General features: G+C 45.9%; 1 protein-coding gene across 2 annotated transcripts; it reads left to right on the forward strand.

Annotated features, from left to right (window-relative positions):
* The first annotated feature begins 1,482 nt into the window (after positions 1-1,482).
* On the forward strand, positions 1,483-21,594 carry LOC105484093 (zinc finger protein 354A). 2 transcript variants are annotated; one of them, XM_071098037.1, is made up of 5 exons: positions 1,483-1,626; positions 2,971-3,053; positions 4,899-5,025; positions 6,564-6,659; positions 19,562-21,594. In XM_071098037.1, the coding sequence occupies exons 2-5, from the start codon at positions 3,021-3,023 to the stop codon at positions 21,121-21,123; spliced, it is 1,818 nt and encodes a 605-aa protein (XP_070954138.1). In that variant the 5' UTR covers positions 1,483-1,626; positions 2,971-3,020; the 3' UTR covers positions 21,124-21,594. The 2 variants fall into 2 exon arrangements, with proteins under 2 accessions (XP_070954138.1, XP_070954137.1); XM_071098036.1 differs by lacking the exon at positions 1,483-1,626 and having other exon boundaries at positions 2,681-3,053.
* The last annotated feature ends 5,632 nt before the right edge of the window (positions 21,595-27,226 follow it).

The following is a 27,226-nucleotide window of genomic DNA, read 5'->3' on the forward strand; positions in this document are numbered from 1 at the left end:
ATTACTTCCTAAGCTGATTTCCAGCTGGCTATTGAGGTCTACTTGTGATATGGTTTGACTCTGTGTCCTCACCCAAATCTTCATCTTGAACGGTAATCCCTACAGGTTGAGGGAGGGGTCTGGGGGACGGCCACCCCCATGCTGTTTTCATAATAGTGAGTGAGTTCTCCTGAGATGTGGTTGTTTGGAATGTGTATGGCCCCTCCCACTTTGCTCTCTCTCGTCAATTTAAAGCGGTTTAAGAAAATAATCTTCAAAGATACAGCTGCAAGGATATTAAAGGTGTTAAAAAATTTTAAATATAAACAACTGTATAACTAAAATATAAATTATATAAATAACTAGGAGTTTAAATATATTGAAATAAGCTTAATTTAATGAAACTTTGTTTTGTTTTTTTGAGATGGAGTCTTGCTCTGTCACCCAGGCTGGAGTGCAATGGCGCAATCTCGGCTCACTGCAAGCTCCGCCTCCCGGTTCAAGCAATTCTCTGTCTCAGCCTCCCGAGTAGCTGGGACTACAGGCGCCCCTACCACGCCCGGCTAATTTTTGTATTTTTAGTAGACACGGGGGTTTCACCATCTTGGCCAGGCTGGTCTTGGATTGACCTCGTGATCAACCCGCCTCTGCCTCCCAAAGTGCTGGGATTACAGACATGAGCCACCGCCCCCAGCCAATTAAACATTTTTTTAAAAATAATAATTAAATGCAATGGAATGCAATGAAGCTATCAAAAATGCCACTGAGGGAGAATATTGACAAATTCAAATGTTCAAGGCATGTTCTTCAGTAGGGAAGCGCCAAACTTTCTAAATAGAGCCGGTGTTCTTTTTGTAACGGAGAAGATTTAGTTGAATATATATATACACATCTGTTGGCTTCAGAGTAGCTGGAACCTCCGTCCCCTGTGCTTCAGGCACGTCCTGGGAGACCTCGTCCATTCTCACCTCAGCGACGAAACCCTCCACATACCCTTTTTCTCCCCACATTTATCCCCCAAGATGTTATATAATTACGTGTATGGTTTATTGTCTGCTCCCTACCCCCCAAAAAAATGTTCTCCGCGGCAATGACGTTTGTTTCATTCATTGATGCATTTGAAACCACTTGCAACCGTGCTTGGCACACACCGGGTGCTCAGTGCTCCTCTGGTGAATAACTGAGGGGAAATAGGTCTGTTCTGGGCCGTTGTTTTCCTGCCGCCCACGCCCGTCCTTCCGAAATTCACACCGACCCAGAGTTGCAAGTTACCGCCGTCCGCGAACCTCCCTCCCCTTCTCTTCCCTATAACCAGGAACCTGGGGCCCTCCAGCTCACAGGGGCCCTCTTGTGGCGTGTGGGCGCCTAACAGCTCAGCCTGGACCCCGCCGCAAACGCATGGAACTACACTTCCCCGAAAGCCGGCGTCCTCCCGTGGACTCCATTTCCCAGCGGCCTCCGCGGCTGCCCCGCCCTTCCTGGTCCCCGGCGCGCCGCGGGCTGAGCGGCGCGGGGCCTGAGGTCGCCCAGACGCCGCCGGGGCGGAGCCGGGTCCTGAGGCTGCAGTCCGGCCCGGCGGTTCCGGAGCCTCCCGCCTGCGGAGTGCGGCCGGGGAGGCGCGGCCCGGGAACGCCGGAGCTTAGGGAGGTGAGCGGCGGAGGCGGGCCAGGCCGGGAGGAGGCGGCGCCCGGCGCGGGGACGGCCTGCAGCCGCCGGGGCTCGGAAAGCCTTTGTAGGCGCTGGCGGGCACCCCCGCGTCTGTCACCGGCCTCCGCGCCGGGACCTGGACTCTCGCACCCCCGCGGGGCGCTCCCTCGCCGCTGCCGGTGCACCTGCGTCCGACTCGCTGCAGCCCGCCGTGGACGCGGGGCCTGGCGTTTCCTCCTGGGCCCGCCCTGCCCACTCCGTGTGGGCCTCGTGGAGTCGGGGCACCGGGACCCCGAGGGCAGGGCGGACGCAGCCGGGCCCCGGTTTCCGAGCCCGTCCCCAGGACGGCCACCCCTTCCCTCCCGCCTACGGACACCCAGTGCTTTCCTCTTCAAAGCCGTTTTCTGGCCGGGCGCGGTGGCTCACGCCTGTAATCCCAGCACTTTGGGAGGCCAAGGCGGGAGGATCACGAGGTCAGGAGATCGAAACCATCCTAACCCGGTGAAACCCCGTCTCTACTAAAAATACAAAAATTAGGCGGGTGTGGTGGCGGCACCTGTAGTCCCAGCTACTCGGGAGGCTGAGGCAGGAGAATGGCGTGAACCAGGGAGGCGGAGCTTGCAGTGAGCCGAGATCGCACCACCGCACTCCAGCCTGGGCGACAGAGCGAGACTCCATCTCAAAAAAAAAAAAAATGAAGCATTGTGTTAGAAATAGGATACGTGGGGTCGGGCGCGGTGGCTCACACCTGTAATCCTAGCATTTTGGGATGCCAAGGCGGGTAGATCACCCGAGATCAGGAGTTCGAGACCAGCCTGGGCAATACGGTGAAACACCGTCTCTACTAAAAATAGAAAAAACTAGCCGGGCGGGGTGGCGGGCGCCTGTAGTCCCAGCTACTCGGGAGGCTGAGGCAGGAGAATGGCGTGATGAGGCGGAGGGAAGTCGTCCCCGGGGCCGTGGCTGTGGGAGTCCCGGCCGGCCTCGCAGGGCCGTGAACGGAGCAGGTGCCCCAGCGCTGCCTCAGTTTCTCGAGCGGTGCGGCGGGTGCTGGTAGTGCCAGCTGGCGCCGAGGGACTCAGCGGCGCGGGGCAGCCCTGGCCCTGGCGGGCTCGGCGGGTCGTGCTGCCGCTGCGGGTCCGGCGTCCCCTCCGTGAGCCCCAAGCCCGTGAGACCTGGGCCTGGACGGCGGCCGGCGCTGCTCCGGTCCGCGGGCTCCCGGCTCCTCCGACTCCCTGTGCGGGCGCCCGGGGTCTTTCTCGGCGGGAGTCGGGGTGTCAGAGCTGCGGGTTCCGGGGCTGGAAAGCATAAGGGGCTTCTTCCCGGCTCCCTTTTCCTTCTCAGATCTGCCTGCTGGAGACTGCACCGTCCTCAGGGGAGAGCCCGGAGAGGACATGGCTGCGGGGCGGCGGGAAGCGAGGCCCCAGGTGAGCTCATTGTCCTTCCAGATCCTCGTGGGTGGATTTTCCCCGCTGACTGAAGTTCTTCACCGGGACCATCTTCAGCCAGGATGGAGCCCAAGTCCTTTTCCCTTGGAGGCGCTGGTCCGCCCTCATGAGTGGTGGATTCTGTAGGGAGGACCTGCCGCCCTCCCCGTCCATGTCTAGTGGTTCTTTTTTTTTTTTTTTTTTTGAGTCTCGCTTTATCGCCCAGGCAGTGGCGGGATCTTGGCTCACTGCAACCTCTGCCTCCTGGGTTCAAGCAATTTTCCTGCCTCAGCCTCTCAAGTAGCTGGGATTACAGGCGCCCGCCATCACGCCCGGCTAAGTTTTTTTTGTGTGTGTTTTTATTAGAGACGGGGTTTCACCACGTTGGCCAGGCTGGTCTCAAACTCCTGACCTCAGGTGATCCACCCGCCTCAGCCTCCCAAAGTGCTGGGATTACAGACGTGTACCACTGCACCCAGCCCGAATAAATCATTTTCTATACACATTTGTGTGTGTGTGTGTCTATGTATGTATGCTACCATGTATGTTACCATTTTAACCTTTTTTTTATTATGGCAAAATATATATAACAAAATTTACCGTTTTAACTTAAGTGTGTAATTCAGTGGCATTTTAAGTACTTTCACATTGTTGTGCAACCATCATCACTATCCGTCTTCATTGTGTGGATTACCACATTTATTTCTTAACCCTAAGGGGCAGGCATTAAAAGGCAGTTTTCCAGAGTAGTTAAGAATGGAGGCTCAGTCAAGCATCTGACTGGATTTGAATTACACAAGAAAAAACAAAGTCACAGGATAAGAAATGTATACAAGTCAGCTGGCCCCAGTGGCTAACACCTGTAATCCCAGCACTTTGGGAGGCTGAGGCAGGCAGATCACCTGAGGTCAGGAGTTCGAGACCAGCCTGGCTAACATGGTGGCCAGGCTGAAAATACAAAATTTAGCTGGGCATGGTGTCCAACGCCTGTAATCCCAGCTACTCAGGAGGCTGAGGCAAGAGAATTTTTTGAAGCTGGGAGGTGGAGGTTACGGTGAGCCAAGATCATGCCATTGCACTCCAACCTAGGCAGCAAGAGCCAAACTCCATCTCTAGGGAAAAAAAAAATGTGTACAAGTCACACAGCTTGTCAGTGACTGTGTGACCTGGACAAGTATCTTGTCTGTAACTTTGTTTTCTCTTGTGTAAAGTGGTAACAAAAATAGTATCGTCTTCGTAGGATTGTTGTGAATGTTAAATAAAGATTATACACTGCAAATTGACAAAGCTCTGAGAGCAATACTTGGCCCATAGAAAGCCTTCAATAAATTATAGCTATTTTACTTTTCATCATTACTATCCTTAAGCTTGAGTAAACACACAGCGAGTACCTTCAGTTATTTAACCTAACCTCCATCATTAAGTATGTAGATTGTTCCTGGTTTTTTGCTCTTACAAACACCATGAATATGTTCTTGTGTGTACTTTTGTGCACTGTTCATTACAGTACAAATAGAGTAATTGGTACTTTAAGGAGTATACTCTAAGGGTTCTAATATGTATTATCAAATTGCCATCAGAAAGAGTTTTCTAATGAACACTCCCACTAATGGCCGTAATCCCTCTACCCATCTCTTACAGTGGCTGCACAAGGCCTGAATCTCGCTGTGTGCCGCTCAGTATATATTTGTTACTGGCCAATTGTTCATTAAAGGAATGATCTGGAACCTTCAGAAGCTTGAATAGTATCAGAACTGTTATCACGGGTAGCCTGTCTTCCCCACTGCCATCCCGTCCACTCTGTGAGGGGGGTCCTGGGTGAGCTGGAACGACTTGTCCTTACAGGTGTCACTGACGTTCGAGGACGTGGCCGTGCTCTTTACCCGGGATGAGTGGAGAAAGCTGGTTCCTTCTCAGAGAAACTTGTACCGGGATGTGATGCTGGAGAACTACAGGAACCTGGTCGCACTGGGTAAGGAAGTTTCCCCTGTAGAAACAGAATTCGAAAATTGGGATAGCTCAGCACCTCCTTCCCTGAATAAAAGCGGTTGATCGCTGAAAAACTTGAGCTGAGTTTGAGGATTATACAAATCAAATCTCTATAAATAAACATTAAAAACATATTCCCCTTATCGGCGTGGAATTGCCCTGCGTCTGGGAATGAAAAAGGTGGTATTGATAATCGTTCTTCTCCCTCCATGTAATTGCACATTCGAAGCTTGTCCATGATTCAGGCATCATTTCCCAACAATTCTGTAGTTTGCTCATCTCCCAGCAGGGGGCTTCGTTCAGCCTCTAGGCCTGCCACTTGCCTTTCCCACTTGTCTTTTCCGGGGATCAGCAAACTTTTACCATAAAAAGCCACGTAGGCCGGGCGCGGTGGCTCACGCCTGTAATCACAGCACTTTGGGAGGCCAGGGCGGACGGATCATGAGGTCAGGAGACAGAGACCATTCTGGCTAACGCGGTGAAACTCGGTCCTCTACTAAAAAATACAAAAAAATCAGCTGGGTGTGATGCTGGGCACCTGTAGTCCCAGCTGCACTGGAGGCTGAGGCAGGAGAATGGTGTGAACCCGGGAGGCGGAGCTTGCAGTGAGCCGAGTTCCCGCCACTGCACTCCAGCCTGGGCGACAGCGAGACTTGGTCTCAAAAATAAATAAATAAATAAAGGCACATAGTAAAGATTTTAGGCTTTGTGGGTTGCATAATGGTCTCTGTAACATATTTCTCTTTTTTTTTTCCGCCATTCTTGGCACAGGGCCATACATAAACAGGCAGTGGTCTGGATTTGGCCCATGACCCATAGTTTGCTGATCACTGCCATCCTTCAAAGGCAGTCAGATAGGCCGGGCGCGGTGGCTCACACCCGTAATCCCAGCACTTTGGGAGACCGAGGCACGTGGATCACAAGGTCAGGAGATGAAGACCATCCTGGCCAACATGGTGAAACGCCATCTCTACTGAAAATACAAAATCTTAGGCGTGGTGGCATGCTCCTGCCGTCCCAGCTACTTGGGAGACTGAGGCAGGAGAATCACTTGAACCCGGGAGGCAGAGGTTGCAGTGAGCCAAGATTGCATCACTGCACTGCAACCTGGCAATAGAGCGAGACTCCTCCTCAAAAAAAAAGCGGGGGAGTCAGATAGTGTTCTCTCATTTTAGACAAGCTACCTGGTACATCATCCTTTTCATAGATAACCTACTTATAAATTTTAACCAGTCTCTCTGTCTTAACATTTCCTCTTTTATAGAAAGCTTATGGCATCCTATTACCAATACTGCATGTCGGTCATATTTTCCTAACATAGAATTAATTGTACCAAAGTCATGTCCTACAAGTCACTTGTCTTTTCCTTACACTACCCACTTACCTCCTAGGGGCACAACTTAAGCACTACACAGAAGCTCTTTGTATCATCCTGTGAGTTCTGTGTTTAAATTTGGGATAACTGTATCAAAGCAAAACCAAGTCTGATTTGTTTTGTTTTGGTTTTTTGTCTACGTGCAGGACTCCCATTTACCAAACCGAAAGTGATCTCCCTGTTGCAGCAAGGAGAAGATCCCTGGAAGGTGGAGAAAGACAGTTCTGGCGACTCGTCTCTGGGTAAGTGGGTGGCCCAAGGTGCTCGGGAATCGCCGCAGACAGCGGTCTGGTTAATGAGAGGAGGTAGGAGTGTTGGTCGGGAAACTCCTTTGAGGATTCTCAGACCTCAAGAAGGGGTGGGGAAGGGGAAGCCCACTACGATTACTCCCTTGTAATCACTTCCCCATGAATCTCTCAGAATCTCTTTTCTTATTCTTTCCTGTTGTTTTAGAATGGGGCTGTATTTTCATGTATTCATTCAGCAAACATAGTATGTTTCAGGAATTTCAAATAATCACTCTGGCTGAAGCTCAGTGTGTATTTGGGAAAGGAGGAGGTGAGGAAGGAAATAGAAAGCTGGAGAAGGGCTGCGTGGTAAGAGCTTTGGCACAGTTCTAAGAGGTGGAAACTGTCCCATGGAGCACTGGAAATAATTGAAGGATTTGGGCAGGGAATCGTATGGTCCTTGGTATCTTTGAAAAGTTGGTTTGAATCAGAAACAATTGAGTCTCCATCAGTGTAAGAACAGCTAAGGGACCTGCGGCGTGTCCTTACTCTGGCGAGCATCACCACCCTGAAAACAAGAGTCCAGGGACGTGGACAGAGCTCCCAGCAAGTTACAGAGCATTGTTAGGACGCCACCATCTATGTTCAGTGAAAATTATGTGTATGTGTCATGTGCACGTAAGCCCAGAGAGAAAGGTTAGGAGGACACACCTTAATTAACTGGTGACATTAGTTATACTTGGAATAGGATTGAGAATGGGTCCTGTGGAAGGGGACGTTATTTACACGTAGTTTTAATTTTTCACAAAGAGAATATATTCGTGACGTTCTTATGTGATTTGAATTTACGAGAATGGTCATGTTAGAAGTATCGTGATTGAAAGTGAGGCAAAACGCTGGGCATGGTGACTCACACCTGTAATCCCAGCACTTTGGGAGGCCGAGGCAAGCAGATCACCTGAGGTCAGGAGTTTGAGACCAGCCTGGCCAACATGGCAAAACTCTGTCTCTACTTAAAATACAAAAATTAGCCAGGCATGGCGGTGCATGCCTGTAATCCTGGCTACTCAGGAGGCTGAGGCAGGAGAATTGCTTGAACCTTCGAGGCGGAGGTTACAGTGAGCCGAGATTGTGCCACTTCACTCCAGCCTGGGCGACAGAGCGATACTCTGTCTCAAAAGAAAAAAACGCAGGAAGCCTTGCAGAGCGATTGCAGTCATGGAGGGAGGCAGGAGGTGGGAGGGCCTGGATGAAGGCACTTGCCGTGAATTTGTGAGGGGGGAGGAGGAGGTGCCCGCGTGATCAGGGCACAGGAGCAGGTGGGTGTGTGGTAGATCTCACGTGAGATGTGAGTGAAGTAGTCGGGTGGAGATCGCTGGTGGGCAGGTGTGTAAGTGACAGGGCCAAGACTCAAGGGAGGTCAGGGAGCCATCAGCATGACAGGGGCATTGGAAGCCTAGAGCTGGCCGAGTGAGGGGGCCGGGTGGAGTCCCAAATCCCAAGAAACCAGCATTTGTGAGGTGCTTAAGCAGGAGGAATCTGTGACAGAGCCTGAGAAGTAATCAGAGGAAACGAGGAGTGGCCATCGTGGCAGTGGGGGACTGAGAGCAGTTGGGGGACTGAGAGCGGTTGAGCTGGGGGGACTCTGGCTCTGGGGGATTGAGCTTGAACCCTCGCCCACAGCTTTGTTGTCCCTTGTATAGCACTGGGCAGAAAGGGATGTAGGTCTCATGCTTCTGGAGTGCACAATCTAGCGGGGGGACAAGGTGAACACACATTGCACACAAGGCACAGAAGGACACGTTCCAGTGAGGACCACGTGGGAAAGACACTCGGTGCAGAGAGAGTGCAGAGCAGGCAGGTGGCGTCAGCAAAGGCTTCCCTGAGGAAGGACCCAGGATCCAAGAATATGGAGAATTGCTCCAGGCCTAAGAAATGGTGTTTGTAGGCCCGGCGCGGTGGCTCACACCTGTAATCCCAGCACGTTGGGAGACCGAGGTAGGTGGATCACGAGGTCAGGAGATCGAGACCACAGTGAAACCCCATCTCTACTAAAAATACAGAAAATTAGCCAGGCGAGGTGGCGGGCGCCTGTGGTCCCAGCTACTCAGGAGGCTGAGGCAGGAGAATGGCGTGAACCCGGGAGGCGGAGCTTGCAGTGAGCAGAGATCGCACCACTGCACTTCAACCTGGGCGACAGAGCGAGACTCCGTCTCAAAAACAAAAGAAATGGTGTTCTTGAAGATCCGGAGAAGCAAAGGCAGCGAGGAGAAGGCGGAACAGGTGCCCGAGAGAGCTGTGGGCCCTGTCACAGGGTTTGGTTGGTGCTTGAGAGCCAAGCACAGGCTCTGAGGAACCATAAGTAGCACAGGGCAGGCCCAGGCTGCGTTCTGCAGCCACCAGCCCATGTGGAGAACCTGATGGCCACAGTGCAGGGCTTGTCAGGTCCAGAGGGCTCAGTGACGGCCCCTTGTGCCATGGGTCCAGCAAGGAGCTGCAGGGCAGGCATCCTCGGTCCCCACAGCCCCTGTGCTGGGGAGAGCTTTCTCCTCCCTGAAGAAAGATGAGATTTTTTTGATGTGGGAACCACACTTGTCTATCTTTTTAACTGTCCTTTGGGAGAAATACACTACATGGTCTGGCCCTGGCTACCTCTTCACCCTCAACTCCTTCTACTCTGCCCTTCATTCAAGGCCTCTGATCACCGTCGGCCGCCCTGCAGTTTGTTAGGGGGCCAAGCAGGCCCCACTCAGGGCCTCTCCCTTGCTTTTTTCTGTCTGGGACTGTTCTTTGTGGTGGTCATGGCCTGTGTGGCTCACTCACTTCCTTGTGCTGCACAGGCTTCGGCTCACACAGGCACAGCTCATCTGACACATGGCCCTCCAGCCCCCACATTATCTCCTCAGCCTGCTGTTTATTTTCCCTCCCTGTGCTTAGTGCTGTGTAATAGTACCTGTTTCTTCGCGATCTGTCTCTGCCTCTGCATTGTAAGCTGCTGTAGCAGGGGCTGCCTGTTTCATTCACTCCTGTTTTCCAAGAACCTAAAACAGCCCCTGGCAAGGGTAGGCGTCCAGTTACATAATGAATGCACGAGTGATTTGGACTAGGTTAGTGGTGTTGGAAACAGAAAGAAGTGAACCAGTCCCAGAGATATCCAGGAGATACACCTAGCAGGACTGTTAGACATGGGAGATAGAGGAGATGGGGTAACAAAGAAAATGAAAACAAACAAAAGGGAGATGGGGTTGTCAGGGATGCTTGCTTGGTTTCTGGTTTGTTCTGTGATGGTCGGTGATATCATTCAGTGACATAGGAACACTAGAAGGAGATCAGATTTGGAGGTGATATAAATTCGGTTTTAGATTAATTAAATTGAGTTGTTTTTGGTTGACCTAGTTATCCCAATGGCGATGCCAAGTAGTGTTGATTTTGGAGTACAGTACCTCAAAATACAGACTAAGCATGAAATGTAAATTTGGAAGAACCTCATCAATATAGGATAATTGAAATAATGGGGGAGGGTGACTTGGCCTAGGGATAGCGTTCATATTACAGTAAGTGAGAAAGAGCCTAGGACTGAATCTTGAGGAACTCCAGCATTTCAGGAAGCCAGGCAGAGAGAAATGAACCCGTAGGGAAGACAGGTGACAGCGTACTCTAAGGAAAATCAGGAGAGGCACGTGACATTGGAGGCAAGGCTCGTGATGGGACGGTGGCAGTAGATGGGGAAAGGTAGACGAATGTGAGGCAGGTTTGGATGGCAGAATAAACAAGTCTTGGTAATTGATTAGATGAGGGGGCTGAGGAAGGGAGAAGTATTAAGGATAACTCTTAAGGTTTTGATTCAGAACTGGCGCCATTTACAGAGACACGGGGTTGACCAGGTTGGAGGGAACAATCGTGGGTTTGGTTTTAGGTGTGTTGACTTTGAGGCATCTAAGCTGCTATCTTGCTTAGAGGATGAGTCTACAATTGAAGTTGCCTGTGGAAAGATGCGGAGTGAGAAGAATTGGGGGCATAGAACTAAAGCTAAGGCACTCCGAGGATGATAAACTGTGGTACATCCACACAGCCGTAAAGTGGAATGAGGAAGACCTCTGTAAATTCCGCTATGGGGTGATCTCCAGAATGTGAGAATAATCACAGAACAGAGCAGTTAGTATTGTTATCTGAGAAAGGTGGATGGGGGATGCCAAGAACAGTGTGTGTATTTGCCTATACTGTCATGGACCACATAATGTTTCAGTCAGTGATGGCCTACATATGTGATGATGGTCCCTTACATGGTAATACTGCATTTTTCCTGTCCCTTTTCTATGTTTAAATATGTTTAGATGCACAAATACTTACAATTGTGTTATAGTAGCCTACAGTGTTCAGTTAAGTAACATGCTGTATAGGGGTGCAGCCCAGGAGCAACAGGCTATACCGTATAGCCTAGGTGTGTAGTAGCCTGTACCATCTGGATTTGTGTAAGTACACTCTGTGATGACTGCACAATGACAACATTGCTAACAACGCATATCTCAGAACATATCCCAGTCATTAAGCAGTGCAATTATTTTTTTTTTTAGAAAGATAAAAGAAAAAGAATAAAAAGAGATCAATAAAGATGGCTATCTATGAGGTGAAGGAATACAAAGGATGGAACGGGGTAGAATCTAGAACTTTTTGAGGTCTCATAATTTTGACTTCAGAACTATAAAAAAGGTTTATAAAAATTATAAAAGAAAATTAAACAAAAATGAACAAGTACCCCCTCCATATTGAGAGCAGAATGAAACAACCCTAATTGTGGTTCAGATCGGTGGCTTAGCCACAGAAAGAATTACTTGAATTGCCTTTACATTGCAGCAGTTTGACTTATTAGTGGTATGTATTCTAAGGGCAAAAGTAACTGCAAGCAATAGTGTCCATTTTGATGGATGTGATAAGAGCAGTTTCGATGTTTTTGCAGATGAAACGATTGCTGTCTGGGATTTGCTTTAGCATAATCTAGTGGAAGAGATGTAAGGGTTTGTATTAGTTTACTAGGGCTCCATACGGAAGTACCATACACTTCGTGGCTTAAAACAACAGAGACCTACTGTCTCAGTTCTGAAGGTCAAAATCAAGATATTCGCAGGGCCCCACTCCCTCTGAGACTCTGCGTAGAATCTTCCTGGCCTCTCGCTAGCTCGTAGTGATGGCCAACTTGGAGATCTCCATGGCCTCAGCTGCGTCAGTCCTATCTGTGCCTCCGTCTTCACACTGTGTTCACCCTGTGTCTTCACATCATCTTTCCTTCTGGATGCCTGTGTCCAGATTTCCCCAGTTTACAGGGACAGCAGTCACGTTGGACTAGGGCTCACCCAATGACTTCATCTTAATTTGATTGAACCTGCAAAGACCATATTTTAAAATAAGGTCACCTTCTAGGTCCTGGAAGTTAGGACTTCTACATGTCTTCTTTGAGTGATATAATTCAGCCCATAACAAGGTTATAGATAGAATAGTGTTGGTGGTTACTGAAGCTGGCTTGGAGATTCATTGTACAATTCACACTAGTTTTACATATGCTGAAAATTTCTACGTTAAAAGCTTTAAAAATAAGAGTTACCACAACAAAATTTCCAGAACAGCTTTTATCTTTTCCACCAGCACAAAGATTATGAGGATGTTTACAAATATGCAATACTACCCCCATCACAGTTTATGTATTGTTCCCAGCAGATTGCTCCCTGAGTTCTCTGACTCCAGAAAACCCTGTGTGACTGCAAATGCAAGTGACATTTCCATAGGTGGAGCTGTTACTCTGACTAGCTGTAGGACAAGGTGATTTCCGTAGGTGGAGCTGTTACTCTGACTAGCTGTAGGACAAGGTGATTTCCGTAGGTGGAGCTGTTACTCTGACTAGCTGTAGGACAAGGTGATTTCCGTAGGTGGAGCTGTTACCCTGACTAGCTGTAGGACAAGGTGATTTCCGTAGGTGGAGCTGTTACTCTGACTAGCTGTAGGGCAAGGTGATTTCCATAGGTGGAGCTGTTACTCTGACTAGCTGTAGGACAAGGCAATTTCCGTAGGTGGAGCTGTTACTGACTAGCTGTAGGACAAGGCGATTTCCGTAGGTGGAGCTGTTACTGACTAGCTGTAGGACAAGGTGATTTCCATAGGTGGACCTGTTACTCTGACTAGCTGTAGGACAAGGCAATTTCCGTAGGTGGAGCTGTTACTCTGACTAGCTGTAGGACAAGGTGATTTCCGTAGGTGGAGCTGTTACTCTGACTAGCTGTAGGACAAGGCGATTTCCGTAGGTGGAGCTGTTACTCTGACTAGCTGTAGGACAAGGTGATTTCCGTAGGTGGAGCTGTTACTGACTAGCTGTAGGACAAGGTGATTTCCGTAGGTGGAGCTGTTACTCTGACTAGCTGTAGGACAAGAGGATTTCCGTAGGTGGAGCTGTTACTCTGACTAGCTGTAGGACAAGGTGATTTCCGTAGGTGGAGCTGTTACTGACTAGCTGTAGGACAAGGTGATTTCCGTAGGTGGAGCTGTTACTCTGACTAGCTGTAGGACAAGGTGATTTCCTTAGGTGGAGCTGTTACTCTGACTAGCTGTAGGACAAGGTGATTTCCGTAGGTGGAGCTGTTACTCTGACTAGCTGTAGGACAAGGTGATTTCCGTAGGTGGAGCTGTTACTCTGACTAGCTGTAGGACAAGAGGATTTCCGTAGGTGGAGCTGTTACTCTGACTAGCTGTAGGACAAGGTGATTTCCGTAGGTGGAGCTGTTACCCTGACTAGCTGTAGGACAAGGTGATTTCCGTAGGTGGAGCTGTTACTCTGACTAGCTGTAGGGCAAGGTGATTTCCATAGGTGGAGCTGTTACTCTGACTAGCTGTAGGACAAGACGATTTCCGTAGGTGGAGCTGTTACTCTGACTAGCTGTAGGACAAGAGGATTTCCGTAGGTGGAGCTGTTACTCTGACTAGCTGTAGGACAAGAGGATTTCCGTAGGTGGAGCTGTTACTCTGACTAGCTGTAGGACAAGGTGATTTCCGTAGGTGGAGCTGTTACTCTGACTAGCTGTAGGACAAGGTGGGGATGAATACTCCAGCAAATAAGTCTGTAAAACTGACTTGCATTCAAAGACTTGGGTGCTGCCTTCGGCCCTCGTGCTGACCCTTCATCTATCCTGTAACCATTCACATCCCATCTTATATGTCAGTTCTTACAAAACACTCCGGCAACCTCCTGCTGTACCCCTTTTCTCTCTGCGCCCTCACTCTCTGAGGACAGTTGGATATGATTCTAAGCACATGGTCACGTCCATTTCTAGCTTACGTTTCTATTGTAGAAATTGTCACATTGTATTGTGATTACCTGTTGATGTCTTCATTTCTAATGTCTAACCATAAACTCCTTGAAGAAATCAACTGTTCCTTTTAATTACTGGATCCGTAGGGAACTGTGGATCACCGATGCCTAGGACAGAGCCTAATACGTAGTAGGTGCTTTTTAAATATTTGATAAATTAATAAAGTGAGAAATGACCACTGCTTTTTGAAATAACATGAGCAATTCTGTGTATTAAGAGGGGTAAATCCAGTGGGAAATAATGCTGGAAAGGCGAGAAACAGGTCAAGGGAGTAACTTAAGGATCAGGAGCAAGTCACTCTACAGTAAGGAGATCCTGAACTTAGACATATTCACGACGGCTTGTTAGAGACATTTTAGTGATGAGATTTAAGAGAATGTGCAGCCTGGGCAACAAAATGAAACCCTGTCTCTACAAAAGATAAAAATATTAGCCAAGCTTGGCAGTGTGCACCTGTCGTTCCTGCTGCTCAGGAGGCTGAGGTGGGAGAATCGCTTGAGCCCGGGAGTTTGAGGCTGCAATGAGCTATGATGGCACCAGTGTACTTTGGCCTGGGTAACAGAGCAAGACCCTGTCTCTCAAAAAACAAAAAAGAAAAGATTTTGATGAGTGCCTAGGGAAGAGAAAATTCTAAGATAAAGCTAAGAATTTATGGTAAAGTAATTGAAGAGATCATGATGTCATTTTGAACTGGAAAACATATAAAAAAGGTTTGAAAAGGAACGCTCTGGGTTCAGATTTGAATTTAAAAAGGCTGAATTTAAAAAGAAAGATCCTCAAGTGGAAATTGTAGCCGGCAGTTGGAAAGACCTCAGTAAAGTATTTTTCAGGATAGTCATACACGTAGGAGGTGTGGGAGTGAATGAAATCATCCAGGGAGAGCAGGTTGAAGAAGCACTGTCTGGGTGTAGTAGGAGTCCAGGTGGAAGAGTCTAGACCTAGTAACAGGAACTGGTCAGGGCAGTGGCCATCAGCAAGGTCGTTCTGTTTCTCAGCTTCTAACCTAGGCCTTTACCTTGTTCTTCAGGTTGCTGAGGCCTGGGCTTGATTCTGGGAGGGAGCAAAGGTTGAACTGAACCTCAGGAGACCTATTTGTAGGCCTCTGGAAAGTTCTAAACAGATCATAAGAAAGAGTTAGGATAGCCACAATCCAAAACCCATGTCTGCTTCAGTGAAAAACATGATTTCAGGACTAAAATATTGGCACTTTAGAGTTGGGGTGAGTTTTCCAGAATTGATAATGGACTTTTGAGTCGTAATCACATCCATTAAAAAATAAAAGCTCCCCTATGTCCCATTTTCTTACTCTCCTTTGGAAACTGTTGAAAAGGGTTTCTGCTCTTGATGTTTCTATTTTCTCCTCTCCCATTGTTTCCTCCATGCACTCCAGTCAGGCTTTCTTCCCTATGATTCCACTGATAGCTCTGTTATTAAATCCCAAACAACCTCTGTCTTGGCACAATCAGGATTAAGTTTTTAGTCCTCAAATTATTTGCCACAGTTATCATTCACTCCTCCCTGAAGTACTTCTTCCTTTGGCTTCTGAAACACTGTACTCTCCTGATATTATTCTTCTTAACCTCCAGATATTTCAGTGTCCAAGTGATTCCTTTCAGTTCTTCAGCTTTAAATAAAACCCACATGCTGCTGACCCCCAAATGCCTGTCTGTAGCTCTGACCTTCCCCAGATCTCCAGAATCATCAATATAACTAGTATTTCGGTGTCTTCCTGCGACTCTGTTAAGGCATCTCAGCCACCACAAACATACCTGAAGCAGAATGCCCCCCAGACCTGCCCCTTTCCTGGTCTTCCCCTTCTTGGTAATTGGTGGCAGCACTCAGAATTCTGGCTGGAAACCTAGGCATGATCACTAACTTTCCTGTTTCCCTCTCAGCTTCCTGGGACTCCTGAGTCTTGTTATTCTCGGTCCCGCTAGCTCTTCTCAGTACAGCCTGGTGTAGTCATCTGTGCCTCCAGCCCTTTCTCACCTGAAGAGCTGCAGTAGCTTCTTCAGTAGTCTCTCCCTTCCCTGCTTCCACTGGTGCCCTGGCATAGTCGGTCCACGCAGCAGCCAACTCAGATGAACACATAATTCCCCAGCTTCCCATAAGGCTTAAATTCCAGAGTCCTTACCATGACCTGGGCCTTAGAGGATTTGTCCCCCGCCTCCTGCTCCACTCTTTGTTTTCTGTTTTTTGTGTTTTTTTTTTTGAGACGGAGTCTCACTCTGTTGCCCAGGTTGGAGTGCAGTGGTGTAATCTCGGCTCACTGCAGCCTCTGCCTCCCGGGTTCAAGTGATTCTCTGCCTCAGCCTCCCGAGTAGCTGGGATTATGGGTGTGTGCCACCACACCTGGCTGATTTTTGTATTTTTAGTAGAGAATGGGTTTCACCATGTTGGCCAGGCTGGCCTTGAACTCCTGACCTCAGGTGATCCACCTGCCTTGGCCTCCCAAAGTGCGGGGATTCCAGCCCTGAGCTGCCGTGCCCAGCCTGTTCCACTCTTATTTTATCATTTCACCATTTTCCCTCTTCCTGCTTTACTCCAGCCAGTCTCTCTGCTGTTTCTGAGTCAGCCACACTTTTGTGTTTGCTGGTTCGTTTGCCTGGGGAGCTCTTGAGCACTTTACTCAGATAGCCACATGACTTTTATTTATGTACTTGTTACCTGTCCCTTCATCCCCCTCCTTCCCCAGCAGGCATGCATGCACACGCTCCAAAGTATAAGCTCCTTGAAGGCTGGAATCCCTTCTTATTGGATACATTATCTGCATTCCCCAGAACATTACCTGGCCCATAGTAGGCACTTAATGAGTATTTGTGAATGGAAAGGATGCTGCCAGCATATGTAAAGATAAACAAGGAAAAGTCATGGAGTGTCCCTGAAGCTGCATGTAGTTCGGCCTACCTGGCAAGAAGCCAGGGGAGAGGGGTGAGGACAGGTGGCTAAAGGTCAGGTCAGATAGTACTGTATTCACCATGTTAAGAGACTTCAGATGTGAATCATTGAAAATCTGTTGGAGGATCTTAAGGGAGTTGGCAACATAGTAAAATAATGAACTTAGAAAGATTGGCTGGGCGCAGTGGCTCACACCTGTAATCCCAGCACTTTGGGGACGCCAAGGCAGGCGGATCATGAGGTCAGGAGTTAGAGACCAGCCTAACCAACATGGTGAAACCCCGTCTCTACTAAAAATACAAAAATTAGCCAGGCCTGGTGGCACACACCTGTAATCCCAGCTACCCAGGAGGCTGAGGCAGGAGAATCACTTGAACCCGGAAGGGGGAGGTTGCAGTGAGCCGAGATCGCGCCATTGCATTCCAGCCTGGGTGACGGGAGACTCCATTTCCAAAAAAAAAAAAAACATTATTCTGGCTGCACTGTGGAGGCTGAATTGACAAGAGGGCAAGACTAGTTAGGAGATTATGGTAGAGACAGTAATGCATGGCAAACAAAATACCACTTAAGTACCTGATCCCATTGCTCGGGGCTCTAGGAAAGGTGAGCGGCCTTTCTTAACACTAGGCCTAAGGCAGGTTCTGTATCGTTGCCTTACAAGCTAGAATTCAAGTTGCAGAATCTTGCTGCCTTCTTCCCAGCACATATATTAAGCCTAGAAACAATGACCGATAAACACAAGGAAAAGCACTTCATTTTTGCCACTGCCCCTTCCATATATTTGGCCCAAATAATGTATTAAAATTTGATCACTTAATTTAGCAAGACTGAAACGGAGAAGGAACTAGGAAGGTGTTAAGCATAAAGTTAAGAAACTGTGCTTTCCCTTACAGTAAATAGTGTAAAGATAGAGGGCATGTGAAGTTAGTCAGGGAGGGCGTGTGGAGTGAAAAAAACCCTAAACCCTAGGCAGTACCACTGTCAAAGAAGGAATGAAGAAGAGTTATCCATGAAGGGAACTAGTGAGTGAACACTAATAAGGGAAAAGCAAAAGGTATTGTGTTTATTAAGCAGAAGTAATGTGTAGATGTGTGAAAGTAACTGTCAATCCAAATACAGTGAGATACAAATAATCCCTTTAAACACTTACCTCTACCCCAGGAGAAAATGCTAAGATATGTGTATAACCATCCCTGACAGAATTTAGTATTGAATTGTATTCTTATCCAATTTTAATATTTCTTCAATTCTGTTCTTGACTTTTCCATGTTAACCATGCTTTATCTTACATATCCATGCCTGTCTTACTGTTGATCTTTGACTCTTTTCAGCCCTCCCATGTAGCGTCTCTTGCTTGATGCATGAATAGGCTAACTTCCTCTCTTGCAGCTCTTGGCTCTAGGCCTGTCTTGTGGCACCTCTTGTCGATTAATTCAATAACAGGGCCCTCCTGTTTGAACTGGCCCTGAAACCTCTCTAATCACCCATGTGTTGGCCTAGGAGACAACTTCTACAAGGGTCTGAAATGTGTGTGTATGTATAATACATATGCATATTTGTATATATGTGAACTACATAAGAATATTTGACATTGTTCAAGTTAGAAATGTATACGTAATTAAGGCAGATTAACAAAACATACAACTTTTGTATATAATTGGAGTGCTATCCAGAGGATCTGTAGGAAAATAGGGCACGCTGATCTGCTTGTGAAGAACAGTTATGTTAGAAAAGGAGAGTGAGATATATACAGACATAGATATATAACTATAATATACTGTATATGTGTGTAAATATTATAAAGGTCGGTAATACATATGTTTAATACTCTGGTAAGTGCTATAGTAAGGAGAATGGACTGTGGCTGCTCAGAGTCAGAGGATTGAAAGAGTCCAGTTTTGAACTGAATCTGAAGGATATGAGGGAATTTGACATAGGGTGGAGGGACTTTCCAGATTAAGAATAATTACACAGAGGCCAGGCCCAGTGGCTCACATCTGTAATCCAAACACTTTGGGAGGCCGAGGTAGGTGAATCACTTGAGGTCAGGTGTTCAAGACCAGCCTGGCCAACATGGTGAAATCCTGTCTCTACTAAAATTACAAAAATTAGCTAGGCATGATGGTGGGTGCCTATAATCCCAGCTACTCAGGAGGCTGAGGCACAAGAGTCGCTTGAAGCTGGGAGACAGAGGTTGCAGTGAGCCGAGATCGTGCCAATGCACTCTATCTAGCCTGGGCAACAGAGTGAAACTGTCTCAAAAAGAAAAAAAAATTACACAAAGAAGATAAATGTCACAAAAAAATAAATTGTAGGATTCCATCATGGGTTTTGGGTCCTGACCCCAGACTTCCTTTTTCAACTCATGCTCCCCTTACAACACTTCTCTCTGTTCTTCATTAGCCAATTCTCCTGGTCACTCTCACCCTCTTTAAATGGTGGGTTTGCTTTATTTTTTTCTTCACCCTAGTACTTAAATTGCTGTCAATTATATTTTATTATACTGTCTAACTGTCCTATTTTTTCTTCTTGCAATTTTTTTCATACAGATATCGGGGCCTTATTTAAATATCACCAATATTTATTCCTTCTACACATTTAGTCTCAGTAGTCAAATGCTATGATATCTCATTAAACATCTTCAATTTCTTTTTTTCCCTCCAGGATCGAAGAGCAGTCATAAAACCACAAAGTCAACGCAAACACAAGACTCTTCATTTCAGGGACTGATACTGAAAAGATCCAACAGGAATGTACCTTGGGATTTGAAATTAGAAAAGCCTTACATATATGAAGGCAGATTAGAGAAAAAGCAGGATAAAAAGGGAAGTTTTCAGATAGTTTCAGCCACCCACAAAAAAATCCCCAGTATAGAAAGAAGCCATAAAAATACTGAATTAAGCCAAAACTTCAGCCCAAAGTCAGTGCTTATTAGGCAACAGATACTTCCCAGAGACAAAACACCACCAAAATGTGAAATACAAGGGAACAGCTTCAAACAGAATTCACATTTACTTAATCAACCAAAAATGACAGCAGATAAACGCTATAAATGTAGTATGTGTGAAAAAACCTTCATTAACACTTCATCCCTTCGTAAACATGAGAAAAACCATAGTGGAGAGAAATTATTTAAGTGTAAAGAATGTTCAAAAGCCTTTAGCCAAAGTTCAGCTCTTATTCAGCATCAAATAACGCATACTGGAGAGAAACCCTACATATGTAAAGAATGTGGGAAAGCCTTTACTCTCAGTACATCCCTTTATAAACATCTAAGAACCCATACTGTGGAGAAATCCTATAGATGTAAAGAATGTGGTAAATCCTTCAGCCGAAGGTCAGGCCTTTTTATACATCAAAAAATCCATGCTGAAGAAAACCCTTGTAAGTATAATCCAGGTAGGAAGGCATCTAGTTGCAGCACATCCCTTTCTGGATGTCAAAGAATTCATTCTAGAAAGAAGTCCTACTTATGTAATGAATGTGGCAACACCTTTAAGTCTAGCTCATCCCTTCGTTATCATCAGAGAATTCACACAGGAGAGAAACCTTTCAAATGTAGTGAATGTGGGAGAGCCTTCAGCCAGAGTGCATCTCTTATTCAACATGAAAGAATTCACACTGGAGAAAAGCCCTATCGATGCAATGAATGTGGGAAAGGCTTTACTTCTATTTCACGACTTAATAGACACCGAATAATTCATACTGGAGAGAAGTTTTATAATTGTAATGAATGTGGTAAAGCCTTAAGTTCCCACTCAACACTTATTATTCATGAGCGAATTCATACCGGAGAGAAACCCTGTAAATGTAAAGTATGTGGAAAAGCCTTCAGACAGAGTTCAGCTCTCATTCAGCATCAGAGAATGCATACTGGAGAAAGACCCTATAAATGTAATGAGTGTGGGAAAACTTTCAGGTGTAACTCATCGCTTAGTAATCACCAGAGAATTCATACTGGAGAGAAACCATATCGATGTGAGGAATGTGGGATATCTTTTGGCCAAAGTTCAGCTCTTATTCAACATCGAAGGATTCATACAGGAGAAAAACCTTTTAAATGTAATACATGTGGAAAAACTTTTAGACAAAGCTCATCACGTATTGCACATCAGAGAATTCATACTGGAGAGAAACCCTATGAATGTAATACATGCGGGAAACTTTTCAACCATAGGTCATCCCTCACGAATCATTATAAAATTCACATTGAAGAGGACTCCTAGAAAGTAGATTTGTGTGTGTGAAAGCCTTAAACCAAAGCTCATCAAAGAATGCATCCTTGAGAGAGATGTAATAAATGTAATGGATGTGAAACTATGATAATTTAGCCCTCATTAGGTATTTAATTCCATGGATAAACCTCAACTATATAATAGATATGAGGAAAGTGTTTGTGCTTGTCAGACACTTAAAAAAATAACCTGAGATGAAGAATTTACCACTGGAGACACTGACTTCAGCCATTTGTGAAATGGGTTTGCTTTTTCCCTTTTCCTACAGACATACATGCTAGATGTCATGTGATCATCAGAAACAGATCCAAGTGGGTGGGGAGGCGTGCTTTAGATTTCTCATTAGAAGACCACCAAACTGGTAATATTTTTATAGCATTTTAATAGCATACAAATGAATTGATCAAATTGTACCTTTTTAGAGAAAAGGACCAAAATAAAAGAAAAATGAATTATGAACTACCTCTCAGTCTCTGGGGTTCGTCCTTTTCCTACCCTCATGTCAAACTTGTGCATGGATTTCATTAAAAAAGAAAAAGAAAAATCTGGTCTTTTATTCTAGTAGTTGGGAATTTTCTCCTCAACTGTGTCTTAACTTTGTTTTGGTTTTTATTTCTCTGAAGTCATTTATTAGGAAGGTGTACCAGTTATTTGCCATAAACTGTATTAGATAGAAAAACAGGCAAATTATTTCAGGTTTAAAGCTACTAAATATGTTTTTGTTTTTTGTTTTTTGAGACAGAGTCTCACTCTGTCGCCCAGGCTGGAGTGCAGTGGTGCGATCTCAGCTCACCACAACCTCTACCTCCCAGGAGCGAGAATCAAGTGATTCTCCTGCCTCAACCTCGTGAGTAGCTGGGATTACAGGCACCTGCCACCATGCCCAGCTAATTTTGTATTTTTAGTAGAGATGGGGTTTCTCCATGTTGGCTAGGCTGGTCTCAAACACCTGACCTCGGTTGATCAGCCTGCCTCAGCATCTCAAAGTGCTGGAATTACAGGCATGAGCCACCATGCCCAGCTGCCCTAAATATGTATTTTTTTAATGTATAATGAACACATCAGAAGAACTTCACAAATCTAACACCTGTGGCAAACTCTTGTAAAGGACATTGCTATGGTCTGAATGTTTATGTCTTCCCCCGAAATCCATATGTCCAAATGCTAACCTCCAAGGTGATCGTATTATGAAGTGGGATGTATGGAGAGGTGATTAGGTCATAAGGGCGGAGCCCTCAGTGCCCTTATCAGAGAGCCCCAAGGGAGCTTGTTCTGCCCTTCAGCCATGTGAGGGCACAGTGATAAGATACCTTCTTTGAATCAAGATGGCCATAACCAGACACCAACCATGCTAGCACCTTAAATGGATTTCCCAGCCTCCAGAACTGTGAGAAATGTTTTATTAGTTACCTAGTATGATGAGGTATTTTGTTACAGCAGCCCAAACAAGACATGTGAATTGTTTCATAAACTCAGTGTAGTGTGACAGATCCTCTACCGGCTTACCTAAGGGTTTATATCCACTGCTTGAGCCCTGAAGGCTGGGAAAGGCCATGGTGCCCAACCAAGGAGCAAGTGTCCCTGTGAACCCAAACATCCCGGAGTGTCTGGGAACACACTAAGCAAACGGTCCAATCACACACATGAGGCAAAGAGCCAGAAAACTGGCTTAAAAGCAGCTTAGAGGTGCAAGGTGGTACAGATCTCCAGAGCGGTCCTGCTGCCGCCCAGGAGTGCCCTGTATGGAAATCATCATAAAATCTGCTCATCAAGCTGGACTTGTCTGAGTCATTCTTTGGTCTCAGCTCCTTCCCAGTTTGAGGGGGGACATTACAGTCCCAAGTTTTTCTCATAACAGTAAATATTTTTTAACTTTGGAGCAGGCACTATATATGTTTACAAGTATACAAGTCTTAATACTGTACAAGTTTTAAGACAGACACAGGCTTTTCTTCAAGAAGCCATGAATTGAGGGGAAGGGGATGGAATTGAACTAGCAAATGAGCAAGCAGATTATGTTGCAGTTTTTGTTGTTTCAATAGACAAGTTACGACAATATGTTCCACTATGAGAATATTGTAAAGATTTGCACAGGATGAAGAAAGAGACTCATCAAGAGAGCCTGGAGACATCAAAGCTTTCCAGGGCCAATGATGCCTGAGCTCTATTTGGGGAGAACAATAGGAACTCCGAGGGAGAGAGACGCATTCCGATTAAGAGGAAACTGCATGCGCCAAAGCACAGGTGGGTAATAGGGCACATTTGGGAAACGTAATTTAGAACTAGCGAGCAAGAAAATGACAAATGTTAAAGCTTGAGTAGACGGCAGAAGCCAAATCACAAAAGGCCTTATTTGCCAAGCTAAGGAGTTTGGATTTTATGGTAAAATTGGTGGAGTCAAAGACGGTAGGCAAGGGAAATTGCATAGAAGATAAGTGTATGGGGTTGAAGAGAGCTGATGCCTGATGACTGATGCCCCCCAGGAAATCTGGGCTGTTTAAATTCAAGTAGTAGGTAAATGAGGTCCCAACTCAAACAGGGACAGCACTGACGAAGAACAGAAGACAGATAATTATGTATTAGAATAAATAAGGCACGGTTTTCACAGGCAAGTAGGTGAGAGTGGCGAGTGAGAAGAAACGTGACTCAGGTAGGGTTGCCAAACGCCCTGTATTTAAAGATTTTGTCCTGAATCCTGTATTAACTTGGTTAGGATGCCTTAAATGTATTCAGGGTTTCTCCCCTCATTAATGAAAAATCAGCACTTAAAGCTACGGTTCTGCTTCAGTAATTGGCTCTTAAATTAAGCGCTTAAGTGGCAATACAAGCTGGAAATCATACCTCCACAAATAAAGAGATGAACAATCTCTTTTATGTTCTCTCCTATGTGTTTGAGGGAAGACAAAAGAGGGAAGTGAGAATAAAAGTACTTGTTTTCCATATTAAAGAAAGGAAAAGATTGTTCTTTTGGCCAAATTCCTAAATTGTAAAATAATCTCCAATAATTCGACCTTTGGATCAGTACACATGGTCTGAAAAATCAGTGATGGCCTCACTGCCAGCAGCCACGCTTCTGAGATCAACTTAATGACAGCCTCCGAATGCCACTTAGTGCTGCTTCTAGACCACGATGGGTCAGCAAGTCCCTCCCTCCAGTGACCGTGCTTCTGGAAGTTAGCCGGTCGACAACCATCTAATTCCAGTGACCACACTAACACACTTAAAAGTGTAACAATCCATAAACAACCCTGCCTCTGAAAATTCGCCAATCCCAGACACAGCTGCTCAAAATTTTGGATAAGATCAGCTCTGGCTTTCTTCAGGGATACTGTTCCTGCAAACACAGTTCTCCCTTGCAGGCATGCGTAAAGTTTGACTTTTCTGTGTCACATATCAAGTTCAAGTTTATTGTTAGTTTGTAAGTTTCCAACCTTTCAATAGTTCGGCCTCAATTTATTGGTAATTATGCTTCACTCTTGTGAGATGATCAAATTTAGTATTTTCAATTATTGTGATTACTATAATTTATTTTTTATTTTATATTTTGTGTTAAGGATACTTAATATGAAATCTACCCTATTGCCTATTTTCATTTATGTATATTTGAATCAAAATGCAAGTATAAATTTCATGATTAATTTTCAAGGCCGGGTGCCGTGGCTCACACCAATCCCAGCACTTTGGGAGGCCGAGGTGGGTGGATCACAAGGTCAGGAGATCGAGACCATCCTGGCTAACACGGTGAAACCCTGTCTCTACTAAAAATACAAAACATTAGCCTGTAGTCCCAGCTACTCGGGAGACTGAGGCAGGAGAATGGCATGAACCAGGAAGGCGGAGGTTGCAGTGAGCCAAGATCGTGCCACTGCACTCCAGCCAGGGCGACAGAACGAGACTCTCTCAAAAAAAAAAAAAAAAAAAAAATTGGCCGGGCGCGGTGGCTCACGCCTGTAATCCCAGCACTTTGGGAGGCCGAGGTGGGCGGATCACGAGGTCAGGAGATCGAGACCATCCTGGCAAACACGGTGAAACCCCTTCTCTACTAAAAACGCAAAAAAATTAGCCGGGCATGGTGGCGGGCACCTGTAGTCCCAGCTTCTCGGGAGGCTGAGGCAGGAGAATGGCGTGAGCCCAGGAGGCAGCAGAGCTTTCAGTGAGCGGAGATCGCGCCACTGCACTCCAGCCTGGGCGACAGAGCGAGACTCTGTCTCAAAAAAAAAAAAAAAATTTTTTTCCAAAACATTTGGTATCTATTAAATTAAAGATGTTCTGAAGCTCTTTCTACAGTACACAATTGTTCATTCAGTATTGAACATATTGGAAAATCAGATATAAGCCAGGATATACTAACAGCTAAGCCTAAGAGATACATGATTTCCTCAAATAGTGCTAAAGAAACGGATAAAGTAACAAATTTTCTGATGAAAGGAAATTCAGATAAAAATAAAACAACCATAGCTGAAATTATAATGACCTTCCACACTGTATATCACCATCATCAATCTTTTCAGCTCAAATGGCCAATTGGACACACCAAAAGTATTCCTGGTTCTAAAATTGCAAACGAATTTTCAAGGGCCAGGATAAAAGCCACAGTAATAAAAATGTAATCTTTCTGTTTACTACTAGAGACTGTAAAAGATCTAAAATGTCTCTTTTTACAGTATAACCCCAGATGCAAATAATAACAATGAGAATTTTTTTTTTCCTGTGCGATGTTTATCTTTTGAAAAACTGTGCTTATAAAGTTATCTTATCCCTTCTAGATGAGACCTGGGAAATTGAAGTTTTTTGCAGAAACTCAATTAAGTCAAATTGTATTCCTTTGGTTGATATAATACAAATACAAATTTATGTAGATGTGTAGAAGTGCAAACAACTTTTTTTTTTTTTTTTTTTTTGAGACGAAGTCTCGCACTGTTACCCGGACTGGAGTGTAATGGCGCGATCTCGGCTAACTGCAACCTCCACCTCCTGGGTTCAAGCAATTCTTCTGCCTCAGCCTCCCAAGTAGCTGGGATTACAGGCACCCGCCACCATGCCCAGCTAATTTGTGTGTGTGTGTGTGTTTTTCGTAGAGATGGGGTTTCACCATGTTGGCCAGACTGGTCTCGAACTCCTGACCTCATGATCCACCCACCTCGGCCTCCCAAAGTGCTGGGATTACAGGCGTGAGCCACCGCGCCCAGCCAGAAGTGCAAACAATTGCTATTCAAAATTAAAGCAAAGCTTGGAGTACGCTGTAGAAGGTGTCCTGTCCATATTCTGCATTTCTGCATGATGCTACACAGACAACCTCTGATAGCCATTCTATTGACACTGAAGTCATCATGAAATTGTTTCCTGCCTCGGCATTTAAACTGTTTAAACTGAGCGGTTAAAGGATTTTTGTGATTCTGTTGTCATTCGATATTCTTCTATTCTTCAATTCTCTCTTTAATTCTCTTGCAGTCAGAAACTTGTTGGAACTCCCGGTTTCAACTACAACATGCAAACAACTTGGAAGTCATCACCCCTATCCTTATAAGAAAAAAGCTAGTCAAGCTGAAAATCAGTGACTTTTATCTTTCCGAGAACTGAAGTCACGACCGTGAAATCTGGAGAGACGGGTGTATCCAGAGACAGAGGTCTGTTTACTTGGAGCCTACTGGAGCCATAAACTGGTTGGAAAACTAACAGGTAATTTTGATGAATTGCTGGAGGTTGAATATGGACTAAACTGAGAATGTGGAACTTCTCGGTCCATAGTCATAACGGGTCCCGCATACCGCCACTGCCATTAGCTCCAGGAGTCCCAGCAGATTCACCAGGTGATGATCTGAGAAATATCACCTGAGGGCTGTGGCAGAAGAAGGGGAATCATTGTGAAATACACCCAGAGTCTTCTCCATAAAAGCCTACACTCCAGGGAAAAGAGTTTGCCAGAGTCTTATGCTAGCTGGAGGAAGGACATTCCCCCACTCTCTCTGTCCTTCCTGTCTCACCTAAGGGAGAGGAAACTGTCAACATGGCTCAAGACTTTGAGGATTCCAGTAGATTGGAATCCTGCAACCAGGGGAGGGGAGGGAGGACAGGGCAAGGAGGCGAAGTTTTA

This window comes from Macaca nemestrina, chromosome 6 (genome assembly GCF_043159975.1).
Source record: "Macaca nemestrina isolate mMacNem1 chromosome 6, mMacNem.hap1, whole genome shotgun sequence".
NCBI lineage: Eukaryota > Metazoa > Chordata > Mammalia > Primates > Cercopithecidae > Macaca > Macaca nemestrina.